This window comes from Chiloscyllium plagiosum, unplaced genomic scaffold, assembly GCF_037043375.1.
Source record: "Chiloscyllium plagiosum isolate Xiang-an unplaced genomic scaffold, Cpla_swu_hap1 HiC_scaffold_15, whole genome shotgun sequence".
Lineage (NCBI taxonomy): Eukaryota > Metazoa > Chordata > Chondrichthyes > Orectolobiformes > Hemiscylliidae > Chiloscyllium > Chiloscyllium plagiosum.
The window spans coordinates 63567937-63593062 of NW_028270153.1; the positions used below are offsets into that span (position 1 = coordinate 63567937).

At 44.0% G+C, this 25126-nt stretch overlaps 1 protein-coding gene across 3 annotated transcripts in view; it reads right to left on the reverse strand.

Annotated features, from left to right (window-relative positions):
• Nucleotides 1-1674: 1674 nt before the first annotated feature.
• Nucleotides 1675-25126, reverse strand: part of LOC122559987 (protein TMEPAI-like) — a 97129-nt gene continuing 73677 nt past the window's right edge. For 2 of the 3 annotated variants that reach the window (XM_043710113.2, XM_087994994.1), the window contains exons 2-3: nucleotides 18392-18546; nucleotides 1675-8197 (exon numbers count right to left, since the gene is read on the reverse strand). In XM_043710113.2, the coding sequence (XP_043566048.1) occupies nucleotides 7652-8197; nucleotides 18392-18546 (701 nt within the window). In that variant the 3' untranslated portion in view covers nucleotides 1675-7651. The remainder of the gene's footprint in view (nucleotides 8198-18391; nucleotides 18547-25126) is intronic. The other variant, XM_043710114.2, reaches the window with a different exon arrangement.

Below are 25126 nucleotides of genomic sequence, written 5' to 3' on the forward strand. Positions count from 1 at the left end.
ATCCCAGTTCCAACTTTCCAGCTCAGCACCACCGTCATGACCTGTCCTACCTGCCCATCTTCCTTCCCACCTATCCGCTTCACCCTCCTGTCCGACCTATCATCTTCACCCCCACCGTCATCCAGCTATTGCCTTCCTGCCATGGATTGGCATGGTGGCTCAGTGGTTAGCACTGCTGCCTCACAGCGCCAGGGTCCCAGGTTTGATTCCAGTCTCGGGTGACTATCCTTGTGGAGTTTGCATATCACCCCAAGTCTGTGTGGGTTTCCTCCCACAGACCAAGGATGTGCAGGTCAAGTGAATTAGTCATCCTAAATTATCCATAATGTTAGGTGCATTAGTCACAGGGAAACAGGTCTGGGTGGGTTACTCTTCGGAGGGTCGGTGTGGACTGGTTGGGCTGAAGGGCCTGTTTCCACACTGTAGGGAATCTAATCTTACCCCAGCCCCACCCCCTCCCATTTATCCCTCAGCCCCCTTGGGCCACCTCCTCATTCCTGATGAAGAGCTTATGTTCTGAACGTTGATTCTGCTGCTCCTCGGATGCTGCCCGTGCTTTTCCAGCACCACACTTTTGGTCTTTGATCTCAAGCATCTGCAGGTGCTCACTTTCTCACCGTCTAATTTCTCTAAAATGATGCTGCCAGACCTGCTGATCTTTTCGAGTAATTTTTGTTTTTCGTTGTACAAGAAAAGTTGCGAGAGTGGAAACGAGAGAATTATTGTTTTATGTCGGTGAGTTTGTTTTTATTTCCCTCCTGCTATGCTGTCTTTTGAAGGAAATTGGGTGTTTTTTTAGATACAGCCACTATTGTAATGGAGAGTTGGCGGCAACTTTACACATAGCAGAATCCCACATATAACAATTGGACAATGGGGCCAGATGATGCGTTTTAGTTGAGGACATAAATGTTGGCAGTACCAGGGAGAAACCCCCAACTCTTCTTCGAAATCCCATGGGATGTTTTAGGACTCAGTACAAGAGTGCGAACTTCAAACATTTTAAGGCAGTTCAATTGGGTAATGGTGAGAGACTGTACGGACTTCCTGTTTGTAAAATAGGTCAAAAGGTTGTATCTCTATCATGGTGATGTGCACTTACGCCCCAAACCTATGACGCGCCCCAAATCGAATTTAAACCAAATCCAAATCCCACAGTAATCTAATTTGGAAATGTGGTAAAAACAATGACTGCCGATGCTGGAAACCAGATTCTGGATTAGTGGTGCTGGAAGAGCATGGCAGTTCAGGCAGCATCCAATGAGCTTCGAAATCGACGTTTCAGGCAAAAACCCTTCATCAAAAGGAAGGGCTTTTGCCCGAAACGTCGATTTCAAAGCTCATTGGATGCTGCCTGAACTGCCATGCTCTTCCAGCACCAATAATCCACAACTTGGAAATGTGGTAAGTTAGGGAAACTCAGCAGGTCTCGAAGCATCCGTGGAGAAACAGGAGCTAATGTTTGGAGTGCAGTGACCCTTGGTGACTATTGGTCCCTGCGGGTCAAGGCCACATGGCTTGCAGCAGTTCACCACCACCCTCTCGAAAGCAACTAGGGATGGGCAGCCGACACTGGCCCGCGAAGTTACTGGGGGAACTGGAGCCCAATTCCCGTCTTGTGTTCTGCGCCATTATTTACAAACCCCGAGCGTCAAGAAATGACAACACCACTGCTCCTTTTTTAAATACCTCATTTATTTTTCTTTTGTTTAAAATTGTTTTGATTTTTTAAATTTGTTGTTTCAAATGTGATCACTGCAAAGTCGACCACAAGCGTCTGAAAACAAAATAAAATAAAAATAATTGTGATTAATCTCATCACTTCGAACAACGCTGCAAATGCGTTAATGCATAAAATAGCCGGGCGGTGGTGGGTTGCTGATGTGAGGGAGGGAGGGAGGATGAGGAGGAAACAGAGGGTATATAAAATCAATTCTAATACCACTAACAGTTTACAGGAAGGCGCAGGCTTAAATGGCACCACATACACGGATGCAACAATGCAATGATAGGAATGATTTTGCTCTCATTTATATATATAGACATATATATATATAAAGTCAATGTTGCCACCAGGAAGTCTTGCACACTGGCGAATTAAACGAAGCAGCCAGCACTTTTGAGATGTCCCTTAAATTTGAGCTAGTCCCTGTAACCAGCCTGGTCTGATCGCTCCAGAGAAAACCCGAGATTCCCAACAGAAACGGTACATAATGAATAAGCTCCGGGCATTTTATAACTTTGAATTGGGGGGGGGGGGGGGGGGAGCACAGATATCCCCCCCCGCCAACTTTAATGAGGGAAAAGGGGGCTTCACTCGTGAAATATCCTTCCCTTCATGGTAACTTAAACCCTAGTGACAACAGAGATTACGTTTGATTTTTACGAAAACACACCATTAAGTGACATACACAACAAACTTGTACAAAGGGATCTCTTTGTAAATCAGCCGAGTCCAGTTACTACAATGAGAAAAGGAAGTTTTTTTTCACTGCTGTGAGAAGTATTGTAAATGTCACACACAGTTTAAACCCAGCGGTTCTCAGCGAAGTCCTTGTAGAAAAGCTTAGTTTAAAAATAAGTCAGAAAGACCTTCCAACCCCAATGGAATTTTTCTCCCTAAGTATTCCTTTTTTTTAAAAAAAATCTCAACTTTAAAAAAAAGCTGACGAGGAGTTAAAATCCAAAGGGTGGCAATCTTTGAGACCAGACTTACTGCTTGGTCAAATAAAAACTCTATCTAAAACTTCACCCCCGTGCCATACAGCTAATTATTTGGGAATGTATTACAGATTATAATAATATTGCGCCGAGTGGTCCGTTGTAAATTGAGCCAAAAGGCGAGAAAGAGAATTTAGAAGCCGCGCGAGCAAGTTTTTTGAACTGGGATCGAAATCAGAGCGTTAGACGAGTCAGGCACCCAAGGGGGGCAGAAAGGAGACAGACATTGCGATGAGCGTGGGGTCGGCAGGGAGAACACAAGAGTTTGTTTCCGCCTGGAGTGTGCCTTTCTGAACTGGCCACACTCACCTGAAACAGGGGACTGGCTCCACCAATATCAGGGACGGCTCTCTGGGCTTTGTCCAGGGGTGAAGGGGTGGGGTAAAATGTACTTACTCCCTCATTTCAACTCAGGCAGACGGAGCTGTTTGAACGAGGAGCTGCTGAGTCAGATTGAACTAAGAGATGTTCCAACACTTGCTGTTTTTAATACTCAGGAGAGGTATTTTGACAAACGCCAGCAGCGGATTTTGTTCAGTTTTATTGAAACCCGAATACTGGGCGGGGGAGTGGAAGAGAAATTAAAAAAAATCTTTTAACGTGCTATTCGAAAAAAAAAACCCACGTCTATTTTGGGCGAAAGTTTTTGGTTCATTTTACGAGATATGATATTTTAAATGCACTGCTCACATTTTAAACAGCATCCCTTCTGTTGGGTCCGGTGGTAAATGTTGTTGGGTTTAGTCTCCCCTCTCACTGTATGGTACAGTTTATTTTAAACATCCGTTCGAAGCTTATGGAGGGGAAGTTGGCTGCTATCAAATACCCATGGGCATTCAACACGGTTCAATACTGACGGCTTGAATACTGCATTTTCAGCTATTGCTATTCATTGATTGAGGGGGTCGGCTGTTTCGGGTAAGGAAATGTTATTACAGTGCATTTATATATATATATAGATTTATGTATCACACTCCTACTAAACAAACCATTCCATTTGTCAACCTGGAGCTAGGGATGCCATAAGCCAATGGACTATTTGCCTTTTCAATAAGGACAGACTACGTTCATCAGCCAATCTCAGACGTGATAATGCAGACAGCAGCTGGATTCCTCCTCACTGAACTAACCACTCCTTTTAATTAAAGGAAACATTTCTGATGTAATTTAACCAGCATCATTCCAAGCTCTGGAAAATCACAGTTACAAAGTGCAGGAGTTGCAACTCTTGTCTTTTACAGTGCTTAGCTGTTTATTGTAAAACCAATACAGGAAATAAACCTGTCAAAGTAATAATGCCTTTCATGGGTCCTCTTTAATCCATTCTCGACTTTAGACTGAACAGAACTTGACTGTAACATCATGCAATGGTGGTGCAAGTTAGGTTTCACAAGATTCCATTCATTTGGTTAATACTATTTTTTAAACTACATGCAATATCCATAATACAAATTCTTCTTTCACCACTGGGGAGGATGTGCGAATATGTTCAAGCTATACACAGCACCAAAGAGAGAGAGAATGGTTGTAGGGGATGGCAGTGAAGGTGTAAGAGGAAATGAAGATGGGTTGGGGGGGTGGGGGTGCAGGGCAGGGTGGTAAATCGAACAAAGCAGCACTTTTAACAAGAGACAAAACTTGTGGAACGCAGGAGTGTTAACATAAAGTGGAATTCTTAAGAAATATTATCTCTCTCCCCTTCTGAATTGCACATGGACGATTCCTCTCCCAGCCTGCAGAACTCTTAAAGTGGGTCTATTAAGAGCAACAAACACTCTCAATCACATAGCAACTTGTAAAGAACCTTCAGCAACCAGCACCTCACTGTGCCAAAATGACAGATGTCAATTAGCAATAGGGTGGTCAGGGCGATTAAGCAATTTCAGAGAAAGTAAATTCAAAACAGTGGAAACAGTGAAATTCTCACCCTTCGGCCCACAGCAGCAAGACTCTCCACAGTCGTACACTTCAAGACAATATTTGTTATTAAAACTAAAGTGTGGGAAATTCTGGCAGCCCATAGGTTAAAAGGTACAAAGTAGTGCAGTCTGAAACAATGGCAGCTGCAGTGCTAAACTGCACAGTGTATGTGCCCATGTCATGCAGCAATAAAGCAGGAACTGGAGGATAAATGGCAAATATGGATTTGACTATAATCTCTACCTGGGTTACTTTCTGCAGACTGATTAACTTAGGTGATTGATAAGCCATTCACAACTCAGTTAAAATCTACCCAGACTTTAAGACAATTTTAACCTAACTTGGCCATTAGAAATCAGAAGTCAAGAATAATATTTGGTAGGCTGTGGAAGAGGTGAGTCACCCAGGTGGCTGACTTGGTGAGTGGTAAGCAGCTACCCTGCAGAGTTTGTGTACCTGCCCAGTGAAAGGAAACTAGTCAATAAGGTCTTTAAGCAGAAGGGAGATTACAGAAGGGTGAACCAATCTAGATGCTCTAGATTGGTTCACACCCCTTCTAGAAATTGCATGTCAGCTCATTCTTAGAGCTTAGACTGCATTCAGCCTTGGCAGCCAAGACCATGATATGGGCAAATTGGAAAACCTGGCAAAGGCAGCAAGAGACTGATGTGCCCAAGCAAAAGGTTACAGGACCACATCACCACTCTTTAGACTCTGCGGAATATGGGCGACAAGAGAATATTTAATCTTGCCCCATACACCAAAGGCAGAATTACAGACATGTCTGAAAGAAGTTAGGTGCATCTTAATAACTCTCTCCAACAGTGGTATAAGCAAGGTACCACATCTGATCTGTATGGGATCTGTCGTTATCTCCAGCTGATTGAAGAGTTCCATTAACACAAGCTTGACTTTAAACAAGTCAGCATCTCTGCCATTCTCCAATCTCTGTGATAAGCTATAGGGTCAGTGTCTGATGGACTCTCCCTAGAGATTTCTTTATCTATCACAAACCTGAGTGTGAAGTACCAAACCTGATATTGGCACAAAAATCAAAAAGAGGGATCTATCTCATAGGCACCTTTTTAAAGCTTCAATACTATCTGGCCGATAATATAACAAATTGGAAAGTAGATGCCATCTTGAGGTTCATGTGTTACTGAAAGTGGAAAACTGAAGACGTACATCTTTGGAGCTGCCAGTGATTGTGGTTAATGGCTTGGTCAGGGAACTGTGGAAAGATGTGGACGTAATGGTGCAATTAAGAACTTCAGTTGATTGAGTACGTCATTGCCCACTGGAGGAACAGGATCAGGAGGTGAGGACAAATACATTTTAATCAAATCTCCAATCTTCAGTCAGTCAATAAATTATAAATGCAGTGGAAATCCAACCAGGGCTTTTAACTGTATAGAACTCTCAACTTCTTGTCCGTCTTTAAATCATTGGGCTACCGAGAGCAAATGGGTCATACATAAACGTGGGTGTCTCCATACCAAACGTCAAACTTATACACAGATAAAGCAAAGTCAGTATATCAGCCATTATGAGCTCAAGTGGAGGTGATCAAAATGCCAAATGAAGTGATCACCCTGCCCTCTGTATCTCATCCTCCCTTTCCCAAGAAGTTAGCCATACTTTGTTCTTCTTCCATTTGGGGAATTTTGAACTTATAGTTGGGAGAGAATGGGAACAGCAGGCAAGGAAGTATTTGACCTTTCTGAAGCATGAGCCAACTCCACACTGCCTGGTCTAAACCCCAAGAATGGGGAGGAGGGGAAAAGTGCACCTTGCATTACAAGTGACTCACTCACACATCCAACCCATGTCAAGTCACAATATGCAAAGTCATCATTCCTGTCCTGGACCCCTATCCTGTCTCCCAAAGCATATAGAATTTTCCAAACTTGATTTGCATCCAATTAACACCATCACACTTACTTGAATCAATTCAAAAATGAGGCCAGTGTTAACATTAAAGGGAACGGTCTCTTAAAAGTTACTACACATTTTTTTTCAGACATGCTAAAAGGAACCAAAATTGTCACAAATCATATTTTATTACCCCACACTGGGTATAAAGAGGACTGTGTCTTTGGTTATCTTTTCCATGACTATTTTCTATCCTGATGATTTTTCTGAAGATGTCCTGCAAGCTGGATTCACAGTACTGGGTCCATCATGTCACAAAGAGTCACAAGGAAGAGCAGATGAGATTCCTTGCAACTCCCATTTTCTAATCTTAAAGCACAATTTCTTCCAAATGTCATAACCCTTTAGCTTTGCTCTATTTTTACATATCATTGCAGTTTCTTTTCCCAACAGATCTAGGGCCTGTAGGACTTTCTCTGTGTAGCTCAGCACTTCTATAACCAAGAATGTCTTAGCTTGTTCATACATCTGTGGCAGACACTGGAGGCCATCACTATTATAAGTGTCTGCTTGTTACTCATATTACAAAATAGTGCAATGTTTCAAAAGTGTTCATAAATAACTCCAAACCCCCTTTTTTAATATACAGAAATGTTTAGAGACACACTGAGATGGCACTCCAAAAATTGCCAATTCTCTCATCTGGGAACAAAACAAAAAAAAAGTCATTTTCGTATAGGTCGTTTCTAATACAAAAATACTCCTGCCTCCACATGCAGTTTTCTCATTTGACATATTGCAGGTTCTTCAAACATAAAATTTTGTGCAAATGTTTCTTTAAAGTTAAGTGAGATAATTAAAGACAGCATTTTACATACATTGCTTAAACTAAGGTCTCTTTTTAAAGGAACACAGAGTATTGGAACTTCCTTATCTAAAGTAGCTCAGTAGAACTACCTGAAGCCTTATGCTTGATGTTCGATTCAGATGTGACATAGCTAAGTATTAACTTTATACAATTGGGTGGGGGTGGGTGGGGGAGCAGAGGAGGAAGGAGGAGCAAGTGTGGCTGACCATGCTCTCCCACTCCCCGCTCACCTGGGCCCCCTGGTTTGAGTTGAAGTGCACAGAGTGGGTCTCAGAAGGGATGTCCGGTCTTTTTGTCTTTGCTGTTCCGGACAACTGTACTCTCAAGGCCATGGTTCTGAGGGTGCTGCAGTCTGTTGCTGCCCATCACGGAGAGGACGCCGTGGTTCTGCTGGTGCTGGAAAAAGGTCGATCCAGGGTAGTGACCTATGACCTCATTGTAAGTGGGCGGGGGTCCTTCCATTCGGCCATTGTTGCTGTAGCTGGTAGCACTGATTCCAGAGTTACTGCTTGGTGGGCAGGGCCCACTGTTGTAAATTGACGTGTCTATCAGGTCGCTGTCAAAGATAGTCCTGTTTGGGGGTGCTCGGACTGACTCACGGTTCAGTTCCATCTGCTGCTCAGGGTCACGGAGCTGGAGGGTACATGGCCCCTGGTAGGGAGGGGGCTCCTCACCGTCTGACAGAGAGATGGTGGGGGGCAGGTCAATCTCATGCTGCAGGTAGGGGTAAGTGGGCTGAAAACGACTAAACCGATCTCGTTGTAGGAAAGACGGGACCGTCAATCTGTCTGTCGACCTGGGTGTGTAGATCTGCTGCTGAAAGAACAAAAAGACACAGTCACATAGTTACTCCCCACAAGAGCATCTAACAGTTATTGCACTGACAAGCTGAAAACTGTATGCCAAACAAAATGCCCAAAATTAAAACTAGAATGTAAAAATACACGTGATCCCATTAAGCTCTAATTTAAGGTGACTGAAATTTCAGTTATCCAGGGCAAAAGTTAATACAACCAAACTTGCAATTCTATCCCGCCTGACGTGATCTTGTCACACCCCAACTCATTTTAATACCAAATAACTTTTTCTTTTGAAGTGTACATAATGGGAAAATGCAATTGCTAACTTGTGCACACCTAGATTTCAAAAACAATGTCATGAGGTCAGATGTGGGGATGATTGCACATTGTTCAGCACCATTCGTGACTCCTCAGGTACTGAAGCAGTCCATGTTCAAGTGTAGCAAGACCTGGACAATATCCAGACTTGGGCTGACAAGTGGCAAGTAACATTCATGCTACACAAATGTTTGGCAATGACCATTTCCAATAAGAGACAATCTAACCATTGCCTCTTGACAATGGCAATACCATTGTTGAATCCCCCACATAAACATCCTGGGGGTTACCAGCAAGCAGAAGCTGAACTGGACTAATCATAAGTACTGTGGCTACAAGGATAAGTCAGTGACTAGGAATCTTGCAATGAACACTCACTTCCTGACTTGCCAAAGCCTGAAGAACTTATATCAGCATTTTACTGACATTGGTTGAGAGAGAAAGTATTGGTCAAGGCACTGGTGAGATTTCCATGTTCTTCTTTGAACAGTATGATCAGATTGTTCATGTTCATAGAGGGGGAAGTCAGCTACTGTGCAACACTCCTCAACATCGATTTTGTATTCCGATGTTCTGGATTGAGGCCTGAACATCCTCCTGTCTCACGGACACCACTAACTTCTGAGACAGGGGAAACACATACTGAATGGGCAGCTGTTTCACTTGGACTCAAAAGATTGCTTGTTGCACTGTGCTGGGTGAAGCTTTTACAGAGCTTCAGGCTAATGTCACAAAGTACAGTTGCTCTGCTGGAAATATTGGTCAATGTAAACTACGGCTACTGCTACATTCATGACCATCTCCTCCACAGCCTGCATACCTAACCCCTACACAGCCAAGCAGCCACCTTTATCATAGTGTTGCGTGTGTGACGAGACTATGACTGAAGACAGGTGTTACAAACCACAAGCATCAGATCTAGGCATCTCTGGATTGGCTGTAACTACTTTATACTTGTTTCACCTACTCCAGGTACAAATTATAATCATCTAGGCTCAGTGCAGGGTGCTGGCAACACTCCGTCTCATTCCCTACCATTTGAAACTGAATATACGACTGCAGTCAGTTTTGCATTTGTCCCGACTGATGAGTCAGTGCAGTGAATTTGCTGAGGCAGTCTAAAATAAAGTTCTGTATCTATATTTATGTCATTCACAGGCTCAGCTCAGGATGTGATGAAGAGATAGTCTCCCCAGTGCCCTGGCCAATATTTAATCGTTCAAACAACATCATTAAAAACAGATTATCCTGTGGTGCATGGGAGATGATAGACTGAAATGTACAATTAGGTGGAAGCGAGAATTAGACCTTGCAGTCTTACCTCTGGCATTCCCCCTGCTGACACTGTGCTGTCTGAAGGCCCCAGGCCTCCCTCCCATACAATGAACAGGGTGATCAACAGCAACCTACAGTTTTGTGAAATTAATAACACAAAATATCATCAGAAGCCAATCAGCACTCTCTCAAGTACGGGCAGTCCGGAAATATCACACTAACCAATAACGACCAGCTGGTGAGATTTTTAATTCATTGTGACTAGTTGCTCCCACAGTCTGTCAAAAACCTGTCTTAGCCAGGAGTCCAGCCTTCAGGGTACAGCCCAAAGTCAGGAAAAATAATGCACAGTGGCAGGCTTGGTGCAGTGGCACCACTCCAGCCCTCAGGGTGACAGCATCATCTTTCAGGCAAATCATTCAGAAAAGCTCCATCTGTAGGTCAAGTGTCTCAACTTTGGCTGTCCAAAACCTAAACTTTATTTACAGTTGCAAATCATGGATTTTGGTTATTGTTAGGAGAGTATAACAACTCACTGGCCTGTTAATTAATTAATTAAATTAACATTAAGCAATTCCAGACTTGGATCAGAGGATGCCGGTTTTGAGACACTGCCCCTGGCTAAATCCCACGGCACAATTTGTATTAGTGCAACAGTATTCCTCCCAGGGCTTTTGCCAATAACGTTACTTCAATTACCAGCCTTAAAAAAGAAAGATTATCTGGTTTGTTTCACATTTTTGTTTGCGGGAGCATGTTATGTGTAAACTGACTGCCATGTTTCCAACATTACAATAGCGACTACGTTGGAGAAAACAAGTGTTTGTGACTGTGAAGAACTGGGAGACACTTGATTTTCCTACCTATGATCAAGATGTTGACACCGAGGACTGAAATTTCATGCACTGACATGGTTAGATGCAGAAAAGCAGGGCAAAGCTCTCACTACTGTGCATGAATCTATTTTAATAGTTTTGACAATTCCAGTTTCTCCACATCAATTACTCTGGGGCCAAATTTCTCATACAGATTGCATTGTAGATACAATTTTCATTTTTAATTCACCTGTGGGACGTTGGTGTCACTGGCTCGCCAGCATTTATTACTCATCCCTGTTTGAGAAGGTGGTGGTGAGCTGCTTTCGTGAACTGCTGCAGTCCACATGCTGTAGGTAGACCAATAGTGCCCTTAGGCAGGATTGTGACTTGGCACAAGTGAAGGAATAGCAATATATTTCCAAGTCAGGATGATGAGTGGTTTGGAGAGGAACTTGCAGTTGGTGGTGTTCCCAAGTACCTGCTGCCCTTGTCCTTCTAGATGGAAGTGATTGTGGGTTTGGAATGCGCCTGTCGTATCTCCAATTTCCTCCAGCCACCTTTATAATCTATTCTTAAATCGCAGCACAGGTCATTGTTTCATTTTAAACAACAGCAGAGTAATCCATAGCCTGACACTCTGGACCTTACGTTGAATTGCACCTTTGACACATGCTCAAGATTAGATAACATTTTGCGCTGAATCAGGAACTACACTCGATTCCCAAGTCCCCTACAAAGTGAGCAGTGACTAATCCAAATTGGGGGGAAAAAGCACACAGGGTGGGGTGGGGTGGGGTGGGGAGGGAGAGAGAGATGGGAACTAAAGGAGGGCAAAAAAAAGAGAAAGTGAAGAAGAGTGTGAATGAGACTATGTTAATGAGCGAAAGTCACACACTGTTCTAAGACATGACTCGATTGTTTTGTTCGTTATATTATCCAGGTTGGAAGGCATGTTCTTCAACTATTGAATATATCTGAATAACAAGGTTTTCCACCACCCCTGCTGACAATAAAATGAATCCTAATGTGACAGATATGATGAGGTTGAGCACAAGAGCTCAGTGTGGGAGGAACAGTGAACTTGGGAAACAGTGCATTTTTCAGGCCTTTTATCTTTAAGAAAAGCAAAGTGACTGTCGAAACAAATTACTGCAGATGCTGGAATCTATACTGAAAACAACAAGCAGTGGAGATGTCTTAGCACAGATTCAGCAGAGTAAACTCTCACCTTGGCTTCCTGCATCAGTCACTATCTATTCAGTGAGAAATTTCCCTTCCCCATAATTCATATTGGTTATTGTTGAGTGCTCTGTAAACTTGGGAAGTAGTAATGACGACCAAAAGACTTTAGCTGACCCACAAAAATGCATGCCTAACCAAGCTCAGATACTTCGGCCAATTAAAACCAAAACAAAAAAAATGTAACTTGCTACAACATTCACACAAATGGCTGGCAAAATAGCAGGAAGTTGTTGTCTTATTTACCAATCTTATCTCACCTCCCCCACAACACATCTCCCAATGTAAAAAGTACAAGAAATTAACTCTGACTTGCCACCGAGAGAGTGTACATCGAGGAAGTGATGCAATGACCTTGCTCGCTGTCTCAGTTTTGTGGCTAGATTTTGTTTTATGTTTGTTCATGGGATGCACAGGCATTCATTTCTCATCCCTGATTGTCTAGAGGGCCGTTTCATGTTGGCATGCCTCTGGAGATGTATGTGGACCAGGACAGCAGGACGGGAAAGGACAGACTCCCTCCCAGAAGTAGATTAGTAAACCAGATGGGGTTTTTTGGACAATCTACACTGGTCACATGGTGACCATTAGGCTAAATGTTTTACTTTGATTAAAAAAAAATTAGAATTAAAATAAAGCTGGACTGACAAAGGCCATGTAACCACAGTTGGTTGTTGCACAAACCCACCTGGTTCACTCATGTCCTTTAGGGAAGGTATTTTGCTGTCCTACCCTGGTCTGGCTTCCAGACTCACAGCAACTCTGGGCAATCAGGGATGGGACGCAAATGCTGGCCGAGCAAATGCTGGTGAACAAATTAAAAAAACACACACAGCATGAGGCTTCTTAAATAAAGCTAATCCTTTCCTTAATCTAAAAGGGTTTTTTTTGGCAGTGCAATGAGACCAATAATATTAGATTCCCCTAGCAGCCTCCCCATCATACAACTCATACATTTACGAGAAATACAGACAATTGAAAAACTACTTGGTTGAACAAGTATTTTGACTGTACAAAAATTGTTAAGGAAGCTGGCCAGCAAGTCATGGCGAAAGAAGGATCTGAATTTGTTGAGCCATTCTTAACCATATAAACAAAGCCTTGAATATTCTTTCACACTGTTTACCTTCTTTATAGACCTTTACTGAACACAATTATTTCTGAAAAGCAGGCAGGAGGAGGAGTGCCCGTAGACCAGCTTATGAATAAATATTGCTTATTATTATGAATAATAAGCAATGGCTAATCATTTCCCGTGTCGCCAGTAGATGGCACCATTGCTCCAGGGTTGTACCTACAGAGACATCATGGGGGCAGAGACACAGTTTGCAGACGACTAGGCTACACAGTGGTGATCAGCAAATGCAACGTGAACAGGCTGCTCAATGTTTATCTGAAATTCTGCGCCTTTGTTGCACAGAGGCTGAAAAATATAGAGTACTAAGTGAAAAGGTCATCCAGTCGCTGAATGATGTTACATCAACTCCCATTTCCAAGCATTTCTCCCACCCAGCCTCCAAACCCAGTGACAAGATAATTGGTGGAAAGCTGTCAGTGAACATAGCTTAATTGACTAAAAAGCAGGTCAATGTGGACAGAATAATTTCATTTTGCACCGAGTGGTCACTCTCAGGCCATTCTGGGCAGCTATAACTGTAACAGCACTGCAGAAACAACCATGTGCCAAATGTTCACTGTTCAGGGCACCCTAAGCCAGGAGGTCCAGGTTAAAGTCCCACATGCTCTAGAAGTGTGTAATAAAATATCTGAACATGTGGATGAGAATGATACCTTCAAATCCCACCAAGGTGCAGTGGTCATGTCCCTGGGCCCGAAAGCCTGGCTTCAGATCCTATCTGCACCATGGGTGTGCCATAACCAGTGTGCACAAGCTGACCAAAACTTCTCTCGACATGCACGTGGCTAAGCACGAGCGCACACCAGATCTTCGCTGCAAAATAGTTACCATGCTGGGACAGCTTCTCACATAGATCTATCACACGTCTCGCTCTAACAGAAAAACCTGTGATGCTTTAGTGACAAGTTTTCCAATGTTTAATTACTCCACTCAGCTCAGGCTGTGTTGCCGGGGAGCAACTTGAGTTGAGCCTGCAGAAGCCCACCAATCCCTACTCTCAGTGTTTGGGAAATAGTCAGTCAGTCGGAGTGCCAGCATATTCCTCTTCGAAAGCAATGATATGAAAAGCATGCTTGAAATTTGTATTAATGCGTTAAAGCGGTCAGAAACGTACAAATTCCTCTCACACACTTTCTAATATCAAACAACAAAAACGGTTCAAATCATTTCCAATTTGCATCTTCACCAGCAGAAAGTATTGTCTGAACTGCTCAGAGATTCACACTGAAAAAGGACAGATATACTGTAGTCTGAATGGTCATGCAGACCAACTAACCAGGATTAGCTTCAAATCAACCAGGAGGACCTCAGCTTATTAGAGTGACTCTGGGGAGACACTTAACGTTTCCTAAAGGACCAGCCATGGATCAGGATTCCTTGGCAAGCTGTATCAACAAGTATTTTTCTTAAACACAAAACACCATTCCAGTCCACGCACAAGTGCAAAAGTGTAGACTCGTATTAACCCAAGGGTGAACTGGGAACTTCTTTTCACTTGGGGGACCTAAATGAGGCTGAGCTATTTAACCTGGTCATCCAAAGGCTGGATTAGAAATCATAAATTTAAAACCTGTCTAATTTCAGTTTACAGCTGAGAGAAGAGAGTGCTGCTGAACAAAGAGACCTTGGAGTGCAGGTTCATAGCTCCTTGAAAGTCGAGGCGCAGGAAGATAGGATAGTGAAGGTCGTGTTTGGTATGCTTTCCTTTATTGGTCGGAGTAGAGTATTGAGTACAGGAGTTGGGAGGTCATGTTGCAACATTGGTTAGGCCGCTTTTGGAATACTGTATGCAAATCTTAGCTCTCTGTTATAAAAAGGATGTTGTGAAACTTGAAAGGGCTCAGAAAAGATTTACAACGATGTTACCAAGTTGCCAGAGTTGGAGGATTTGAGCTATAGGGAGAAGCTGAATAGGCTGGGGCTGTTTTCCTTCGAGCATCGGAGGCTGAGGGGTAACCTGATAAAGGTTTATAAAATCATGAGGAGCAAGAATTGGGTAAATAAGCAAAGTCCAGAACTAGAGGGCATAGGTTTAGGGTGAGGGGGGAAAGATATAAAATGGACCTAAGGGGCAATGTTTTCACACAGAGGGTGGTATGTGTATGGAATGAGCTGCCAGAGGAAGTGGTGGAGACTGGTACAATTGCAGCATTTAAAAGGTATCTGGATGGGTAGATGAATAGGAAGGGTTTAGAGGGAAATGGGCCAAATGCTGGCAAATGGGACTAGATTAGGTTAGGATACCTGGTCAGCATGGATGAGTTGGACCAAAAGGTCAGTTTCTGTGTTGTACATCTCTAGGACTCTATGAGCAGGGTATAGGAGACAGAAGTCAGAAGTTCATCCAAAACTACAAAGGGATAACAACCTCTCCAGCAGGATCAGGGCAGACAGCAAAGTGGCTGCATCACTACACCCTTACCATGAAGCAGGTGTGTGTAAAAACAAGAGTTCTGTGGAAAGGTCACTCAAACGTTAACTCTGATTTCTCTTCACCGATGCTGTCAGACGTGCTGAGCTTTTCCAGCAATTTCTGCACGTGTATGTGTTCCTGTATGTTGCAACTCGATGTGAGCTGGTGGTACAGTGAATACATCAGGAGTCCTCATGGCACAGCATAAATCCCAACCTTTTAGCCAGACTATGGGTCAAAGCCTCCTAGAATCAAGCATTGCCTGATCTCTTGCTAACTCTGTCCAAATGCAAAGGTTTGAAGAAAAACGCAACAAACTTTGTGGCTATACTCCCAAAGACCACTGGCTACAAAGCAATGGGACAACAGGAGATTTGACAGTGTAAAGGGCACTGCCAGGTACTTGACCCATGATTAATTTGATGTAGTTAATGAGGACACTCCACTTTGCATTACAGGTTGGTGGCTCAGTGATTAGCACTGCTGCTTCACAGCGCCAGGAATCCGGGTTCGATTCCAGCCTCGGGCGACTGTCTGTGTGGAGTTTGCACATTCTCCCTGTGTTTGTGTGGGTTTCCTCTGGGCGCTCCGGTTTCTCCCATAATCCAAAAGATGTGCAGGTCAGGTGAGTTGGCCATGCTAAGTTGCCCATAGTGTTAGGTGCATTAGTTACAGGGAAATGGGTCTGGGTGGGGTACTCTTCAGAGGGTCGGTGTGGACTCGTTGGGCCGAAGGGCCTGTTTCCACACTGCAGGGAATCCAGTCTAATCTCTGAGCGTACTGATATACTTTAGAAAGCTGTCTACTGCAGAGGAGCAGAATTGGATGGAAACTTGGCTGTGTTTGTTCTTTCTCTAAAGATAACGGAGACAGGAGGTGACAATCTGGTGTTTCTCAACAGAGAGTGGGGTGTACACTTCCCCCATTCAGAGAGAGTGGGGTGTACACTTCCCCCATTCAGAGAGAGTGGGGTGTACACTTCCCCCATTCAGAGAGAGTGGGGTGTACACTTCCCCCATTCAGAGAGAGTGGGGTGTACACTTCCCCCATTCAGAGAGAGTGGGGTGTACACTTCCCCCATTCAGAGAGAGTGGGGTGTACACTTCCCCCATTCAGAGAGAGTGGGGTGTACACTTCCCCCATTCAGAGAGAGTGGGGTGTACACTTCCCCCATTCAGAGAGAGTGGGGTGTACACTTCCCCCATTCAGAGAGAGTGGGGTGTACACTTCCCCCATTCAGAGAGAGTGGGGTGTACACTTCCCCCATTCAGAGAGAGTGGGGTGTACACTTCCCCCATTCAGAGAGAGTGGGGTGTACACTTCCCCCATTCAGAGAGAGTGGGGTGTACACTTCCCCCATTCAGAGAGAGTGGGGTGTACACTTCCCCCATTCAGAGAGAGTGGGGTGTACACTTCCCCCATTCAGAGAGAGTGGGGTGTACACTTCCCCCATTCAGAGAGAGTGGGGTGTACACTTCCCCCATTCAGAGAGAGTGGGGTGTACACTTCCCCCATTCAGAGAGAGTGGGGTGTACACTTCCCCCATTCAGCAGTCTCCTCCTGCTGGTTATTTGTCAAAATGACAAGCCAGGTGCAGCTGCACTGACCTGGGAACTGAGACACTGAGGCACTGATTCACCTGCTTTCACTCGGTGATGCTCTGAGAGTGACTTGTCACTCATACACCAGAATGTCCTGCCTGAGGACCCAGATACCAAGGAGCTGTCATCTCTCTGCCTTGCCCACCTCAGCACTGATTAATGGAACTGTCACATTGATCAATTCTTCCTGTGTAAACAGCGCAGGACCCACTGTTCAAATGATGAAGTCATTTGTTACCTTCAGGTTATTGAGAGGAGGCTGTTTTTACACATGAACGCTAGTATTTAGGTCACTTTTTGATTTCATGATGCACAGGAGCAGCACAGATTTGTGCCTGCCAGTCTGTCATGGTTCCACACAGCTTCCTGTTCCAGGATCTCTGCTAAATCTCACTGCTCGTGGCCAACACACCCAGACGTGGGTCAGTGCAGGCTGGGAGGGGACAGCAGGCAGAGAAGTGATGACCAGTGTATACTGGTCAGCAGCACCTCACTAACCAACACCACCCACTGACAGGAGTGCTGCACGGACATGCAGGGCGCTATTGAGGGCGCACTGACATCCTTTGTGATGCCATCCATGCACTGGCTCTTTCCCAGGACAGTTTTCCCCCTCCATTCTCCTCACTACAACATCTTTCAGGAGGTCCAGACCAGAAAGGGATAGGGTATGCAAAGAGGAGGACTGAGCGAGTGATGGAGTTTAGTGAGTGTGAAGGTAAGCAAGCATTAACCTTATCGAATTGCACAGGCAGGGCACCACAATTCAGATCTTATCCACTCCAGATCCCTCTCCTTGGTGCCACACTACATTGACTCCTACTTACATACGCACAATTTTCAGAGGCCAACAGCAACAAAGTTGGCCAATTTTAAACCTCACCTGCAGGAATGAGGCAGTTCTATTAGGGTGCAAACATCTCCGTCTGAGAGCGGGAAACTAACAGAGGGAGTGCTGCCCTGTCAGAAACAGTGCCTATTGGAGGAGCCAATGATGAGAAGCTCCATCTGTCCTCGGTCATGTGGGGGAAAGATCCCATGGCTCTATGTTAGAGGAGAATGGGGAAGGTTCTCGCTCAGTGCCCTGGGCCACAGTGTTCCACCACCAACTTCAGCAAAGTGCAGGCTGGTCATTTGTGGGGCTTTCCTGGCTACCAGCATTTCCGACATTATTTAAAAGACTCAATTTATAACAAAGCACTGGGAGATTGAGGTTGTGATTAACGCCACATAGATGCAATTGTTTTTTTTCTTTCATTTCCTGCTAATGCACAGATTATCCCATGCATTGAAGTAACTGGCCATGATGGGTTTTACCCTCAGGCCCAGTGTCTCTCTGATCCTGTGCACTAACCTGCAATCTATTGGACCCACATGATGGCTTTCAAAAGTGTAATCTGCTTCTTACCGACTGCAACGCATCTTCTTGCCTCCTCATGTGGCTCTGTCTGTTTATTAAAGACCGTGTGGAGAGTTTGTAGTGGTTAAGCAGGCAGGTAATCACCACGACCATCACGATCATTACCACCACTATCACAATGATCTGGACAAACTCCAACTCAGCTGCAACAGAACAACAAAAAAGGCAACATGAGAGACAGCAGACAAGTAAGGTCATCTGGACAACAGCAAATGCACATACCGAGGAAAATCACCATACAGGCCTTTTGGTCCAACCTGTCCCCACCAAACGTAATCCCAACCACTAGTCCCACCTGCCTGCGCTTGGCCCATATTCTTTTGAACATTTTTTATTCATGTCCTTATCCAAATCTCTTTGAAATGTTTTAACTGTACCCACGTTCACCACTTCACCTGGAAGTTCATTCCACACACAAACCATTCTGTGTAAGAAAAATAAATTGCCCCTTATGGTTTGATAACTGTTCGAAACCTAGACGCAAATCTAGAAATGAGCCTGAATCTCAGGAGCAGCTACAAGATTTACGTTACTCTCAGTCCATCATTTTGGAATTCTGTGAAAGCCAACCATTAGATAGAGATGGATTTGTGTATGTTGGAAAATTAAACAGCTCCGTTACAAAGTGCTCAGACTGCCTGCCACAGCAGTGTGTGCGCTGGTGGTAAATGGTCACAGGACCTTGGAGGTGGGCTGTGAGCTCTTGACTACCTGAGTGAAAGAGCTCTTTCCATAACTCTATTGTCACCTCAAAAATGGTTTGAAGGGAGATTGAGGAGCAGGTGGCCTCTGTTGGTTTCTGATTGCCTTCACTGGACGGAAGGGGAACCACTCTGGAGCTACAGGAAGACCTTGTTTTTAAAAAAGGTACCAGATTCGGGCAGCCGTCCATGCGGAAGCTGGGGTTTTCAGAATGGTGCTTTTAAAATTGATTAGGAGAAAGTGAGGACCTGCAGATGCTGGAGATCCGAGTCGAGAGTGTGCGGTGATGGAAAAGCACAGCAGGTAAGGCAGCATTGAGGAGGAGGAGGATTGACGTTTCGGGCATAAATGCCTTTCAAATTGATGGACATCTTCCATTTTCAAAACACCATTTTGCCCACTACTAGCCACAAAAAAAATTCAATTTTAAATTGGGAGTGCGGCAACAACTGCTCATGTTTACGCAGCCAAACATTACAAAGTTCTTCCAGAGCAATCAGATACCAAAACAGTCGAAACATGAGAGCAGGCCATTCAGTCTTGAGCCTGTTCCACTATTCACTACAATCATAGCTGATTGTCCAACTCAGTCCCCTCTTACCTCTTTGTCCCTTTACCCTTTTGCTGGCTTTAGTCTGAGAGTATATATATCTTCTTCTTGGAAACATTCAATGCTTTGGCCTCAACTACTTTCTGTGGAAGAGAATTCCATACGTTCACCACTCTCTGGGTGGTGACATTTCTCCTCATCTCGGTCCGAAAATGGTTTACTTCATATCCAGAACCCTGGTTCTGTACTCTGCAGCCATCAGGTACATCCTCCTTCCATTTACCCCGTCAAGTCCTGTTAGAATTTTACAGCTTTCTATGAGATTCCACCACCCACCCCACCCCCACAATTCTTCTAAACTCCAGTGAATATAGTCCTAACCAATCCAGTCTCTCTTCATAGGTCAGTCCAGCCAGCTCAGGAATCAGTCCGGTAAACCCTTGACGCAACTCCCTTCGTAGCCAAACATCTTTCCTCAGATAAGGAAAACTGCACACAATACTCCAGATGTGGTCTCATCAGAACTCTGTACAATGGCAGCAAGATATCCCTGTTCCCATACTTGAATCCCCTCACTATGAAGGCCAACATACCATTTTCCTTCCTCACTGCCTGCTGCACCTCCATGCTTACTTCCAGTGACTGGTGACCAAGGACACTCAGGTCTCATTACATTTACCCCTTTCCCAACCTATTACCATTCAGATAACAATCTGCCTTCCGGTAAACTGAAGTGATATTATCCCAGGCAGCCAAGAGCTTGGTTAAACAGGTTGTATTTTAAGGAAATCTTCCAGGCAGAGAGCAGGACGTGGAGGGGACACATGGCTTGATGATAATGATTTATTGTCACTTGTATGGTACAATGAGCAACACAGTAAAATGCCTCAACTGTTGCCACAATCTGGCACCATTTGAATATTAAGAGAAAAAAGAAATAAATGAAAGAACGTCCATCTTCATTCAGTCCTCTCCACCGTGAATCCTGAGACCTGAGCCATCCAATCAATGACACCTGTGCCACTCTTCAGGTGCCATCTTAGTTGTTGGGCCCACCTCACTAACATGGCCGCCGATGGCAGGTCCCATGCTTGGGGCCTGCGTAGCAGGGTGTGTCGCTGCCAATGCTGCACTGTTAAAACAGGACAACTGCTGGGATCTCAGAAGGCAGTAATGCTGCTTTCCCCTGGTCTGCAAACAAACCCCCACAAAAGCTGCACTCCAGCAGTGTTGCATTACTAACTACATGGTGCTTTACTTGTGTAGCCAAATGCAGTTCCCAGCCATAATTACCATCTGTGTGCAGTTAACAGATCATGGCAAGAATTTTAAGTGGGGATGGGGGAGAAAGAAAACCTTCTCTTTGAAGAGAGGGGAGAAACTGATCCTAAACATGCGCATTAAGACATTAACATGCATCGCACAGTGCAGCATCCTAGAGAGAAACCGCGTATCTGTTTATTGCGGTGGAAATCTAGAACACTGTCCCCCAAATGTTTCAGAATGGAGATTAGTTGTAAAGTTATGAATCAGCATAGAGTTAAGGCAGATAAAAGGAGGGGAGATACAGATTGCCACAGCTAATGGAATCACAGATCAGACTTGGGAAGGAGCTCTGTTTCTGTCCCTGCCAATGTCTCTGTGTCACACACAGGTTTCAATGCTCAGACTCCCCCTTTTACCTGATGGTCCATCCCAATGACTGCATATTGCTGACTTTAGGAGTTTTAAGTGAGACAGCCGATTGCATCACAGACTAGGAGTTGTGTTTCCAGAGGGCATGGTACAGTACAAAAAGTGTACACAGGGAGAGTTTTGTTGCGAGGACGACTTTGGAAGTTGCCAGGATTGATCAGAAGCACAAAGACTAGGAATTATTTACTAGGAGGTAACAACAATGACTGCAGATGCTGGAAACCAGATTCTGGATCAGTGGTGCTGGAAGAGCACAGCAATTCAGGCAGCATCCGAGGAGCAGTGAAATAGACGTTTCGGGCAAAAGCCCTTCATCAGGAATCCTGATGAAGGGCTTTTGCCCGAAACGTCGATTTTTGCTGCTCCTTGGATTATTTATTGGAGCCACATCCACAATTTGAAATTTACCAGAAGTTCACCAGGTAACAGGGGTACCCTGTTGGGAAGATGAGCAACACTGGGATAGTTCCGAGAGGGGGATTGGAAAAATTGCCTCGGCAATATCCATTCCTTTTCCCTCAGTATCCTTGTTTGCATGTCATTAATCCCTGAAAGACCATCTTCCTCAAGAAATGTTTGGTATATCCAGTATTTCTACTGCACCCACGTTGGTAACAACAGATGCAAAAATATCCACTTAGTAGCTCAGCCATGCATTCTGCTTGCAATGCATTGATATTACTTTCAACCCTTGAACAGCTGACCTACTGTCAACTATCCTTTCAAAATTTAGGTTTATTTAAAAAAAAAAAATTTCTTAAACCCCATGTTAGCTTTCTAAAAATACTAGGTTCTCTCTTTAGTTTTTTTTTACATCACTGAACTTTTAGTGTTAATATGAATCTATATTCTGCTTCATGTTACTTGCTGTTACCATCCAAAGTGCTCTGACTTTGACTGCCTTGCCTTTATCCCTTTTGGGAATATACCTTAACTGTAACCAAACTATCCATATTTCACATTAGCTTTGCTTGTCATTCTTCGATTCCAATTTAATTGGCAAGGCACAATTCTCACAGGCAGGAAAGTGGCATTGAGGATCATCAGATCGGCGAAGAACTCATTGGACGGCAGAACAGATTTGATGGGCTGAAAAGCCTACTTCATTCTTACTACTTACGATCTAATTAAAATTGGCCCTCATCCAATTATGTATTGTTTTTACTCTGAACTGCTCCTTTCCCATTGCATGATAAAGCTGGGGCTTGCTATAATTGCCATTCTCTTAATAATGTTCATACAAAGAAAAATAAATTGGTTTGGGCCATTGTAACATTTGACAGAAACTTAATATTGAAATACCCGCCAACGCAAAACAACAATTTGTATTCGTTTACTCATTAAAATGCTAACAATAAACACAGACCATCCTCTTCCCCACTGTGCAAACTTCATGAAATATTTAAAGTGTGACTGCAGAGAATGAGCTGGGTGCAGGGACCGAGTGAAATGCAAGTCCTAGCAACAGCTGGCACACTATAGTCTCTCCACCACCACCATTAACATTGCCTCACCTGTGTATTACTCATGAGTTACATCAATTTAACACCCTCCTGACCAGTGTCCTAAAATGAACTGGACCAGACCTCAAAATATATTAGAAAAGGTAGCCTAGACCTTTTCTTCTTGTAAAGGTAAATGTCAGGTGCTGTGTTCCGGATGCAATTCAATTGGTCGAACTGTATGACATTAAGCAAAACATAAATTTATTCAAACACAATACAACAAAACACAGAAGATCTTGGAATAACTTAACTCTGTTGGAAACCTTTAATGGAGAGAGTGTGGGAGACACAGACACAGACACCTTCCAATTCTGCATGAAACCCCAGCGAAAAGTGAAAGTAAAAATCCTGGTTCTGTGAGAGCTTGAACACACCCACTCAGGCTGCTTCTATTGTTCCAACTTAAAAACTTCAAAGCCTCACAATCTTATCTTTTCATTGACTACTCCGTGCCTGTCCCTCAATCTCACTCAAAAACAAAACCCTCAAAGTTGCAGCATTGTCACAGTCACACCCGCTCCTCTGCAAGCTTCAGCTTATCCTGACTGACCCAGAATCCCTTTCATCCACCCACCCTGTACTCTTCAACCATTAGTTTTTCTTTGGACATTGCATCAGATTATAAAATGCCCATTCTTGCTTTCAACACATTCCCAGGCCTCATACAACCTTCCCCATCTTTCATCTGCTTCAGCCCCACAACCTTCCAATGCGCCTGGTGGCTGTCCAATTTTGGCCTCTTTCAATGCCCTTCATTTCAACTGCCTCATCTTTTGGTGAACATGCTTCCAGCTGCCTTAGCTCCTTGAGGAGGGAATTCTCTCCTCTTTTGCAACACTCCTGAAAGCCTTTAGCTTTAACAAAGCCTTTGGCCACCAGCCCTAAACATTTCCTTGTGTTTTGGGACATTTTGTGGTGGTAAAAAATATAGAGGTGCTATATAAATACAAGTTATTGCTATTGGATTAGGGAAGGCCAACATAAGAAGTCCATCAGTTCCCTGGACTGATCATTCTGTGACTTGGGGAGATTAAACAAACCTGGCTTGTACAATGCTAACCACACAAGTTTTTTTTTAGAAAATACATCGATAGGATGAGGGCATCGCTAGCCAGACCAGCATTTATTACCCATCCCTAATTGCCCAGAGAGCAGTTAAGAGTCAGCCACATTGCTGTGGGTCTGGAGTCACATGTAGGCCGGACTGGGTGAGGATGGCAGATTTCCTTCCCTAAAGGACTTAGTGAACCAGATGGGTTTTTCTGACAATGAACTCATGGTCATCATTAGACTCTTTATTCCAGATTTTCTTTTAATTGAATTTAAATTCCACCATCTGCTGTGGTGGAATTGAAACCCAGGTCCCAAGAACATTACCTGGATTGACAGTCCAGCGATAATACCATTGCCTCCCCTGATATTCTATGGTTTGTGCTTTGAGAGTTGAGGGGTGAAATTACTGAAACAGGATCACAAATTCAGCAGCAGATACAGCAGCTGAATGCCCTGTTCAGCCTCCAGATTGGGTGGGTAGTACCAGCACACCATTACCATTCCTAGATTCAGCACCATTGTCTCAGCTAAACTTCAAGACCCTGAAACAATGCCCCACATGTGCACTGCTACACACCACGTTCCACAGGAGCTATATGCTAGAAGGTGTATAGCAGACGGAACTATAGCCTGACTGAAAGGCAGGTAACTTAAGCATCCTTAAATAAGATTTATGAGCTAAACATTGGCTCATGGTACTACTGTAGTTTAGTTTGGGATACCTGGTAGGCACGGACGATTTGAATCAAAGAGTTTGTTTCCATGCTATACGACTCCATGACTACAATAATTCACTTGACTGGAGATCCCTGGCTCTGGGGATGCTAAACTATTCCCTGGTCAATTCTGCGTTCTAACCTCAAAGTGTTTGAGTTGGGAAATTGTTGTCATTACAGCAGAGAATGTGGAGGACTAATCTAATAGAAGCCTTTGAAATTTATGAAACAAAAGGACCATTTGGGTCACTGCAGGAGAGTTGTTTCCCCTCCTGGGTAAGGACCAGATGCAATAGCGGTAGTCATTAGTTAATCCAATAAGGAATTCAGGAGAAAATGTGCCTTCCAGGGACTGGTTAGAAACTGGAAATCATCGTCACATGGAGTCAAAAAGCATGAATGTGCTCAAGGGGCAGTTGAAATGATTGGTTGATTGGGTCAGATGAAGGTAAGTAGATGGAGGTTGGTTAGAAACATAGAATAGAATCACAGAATCCCTGTA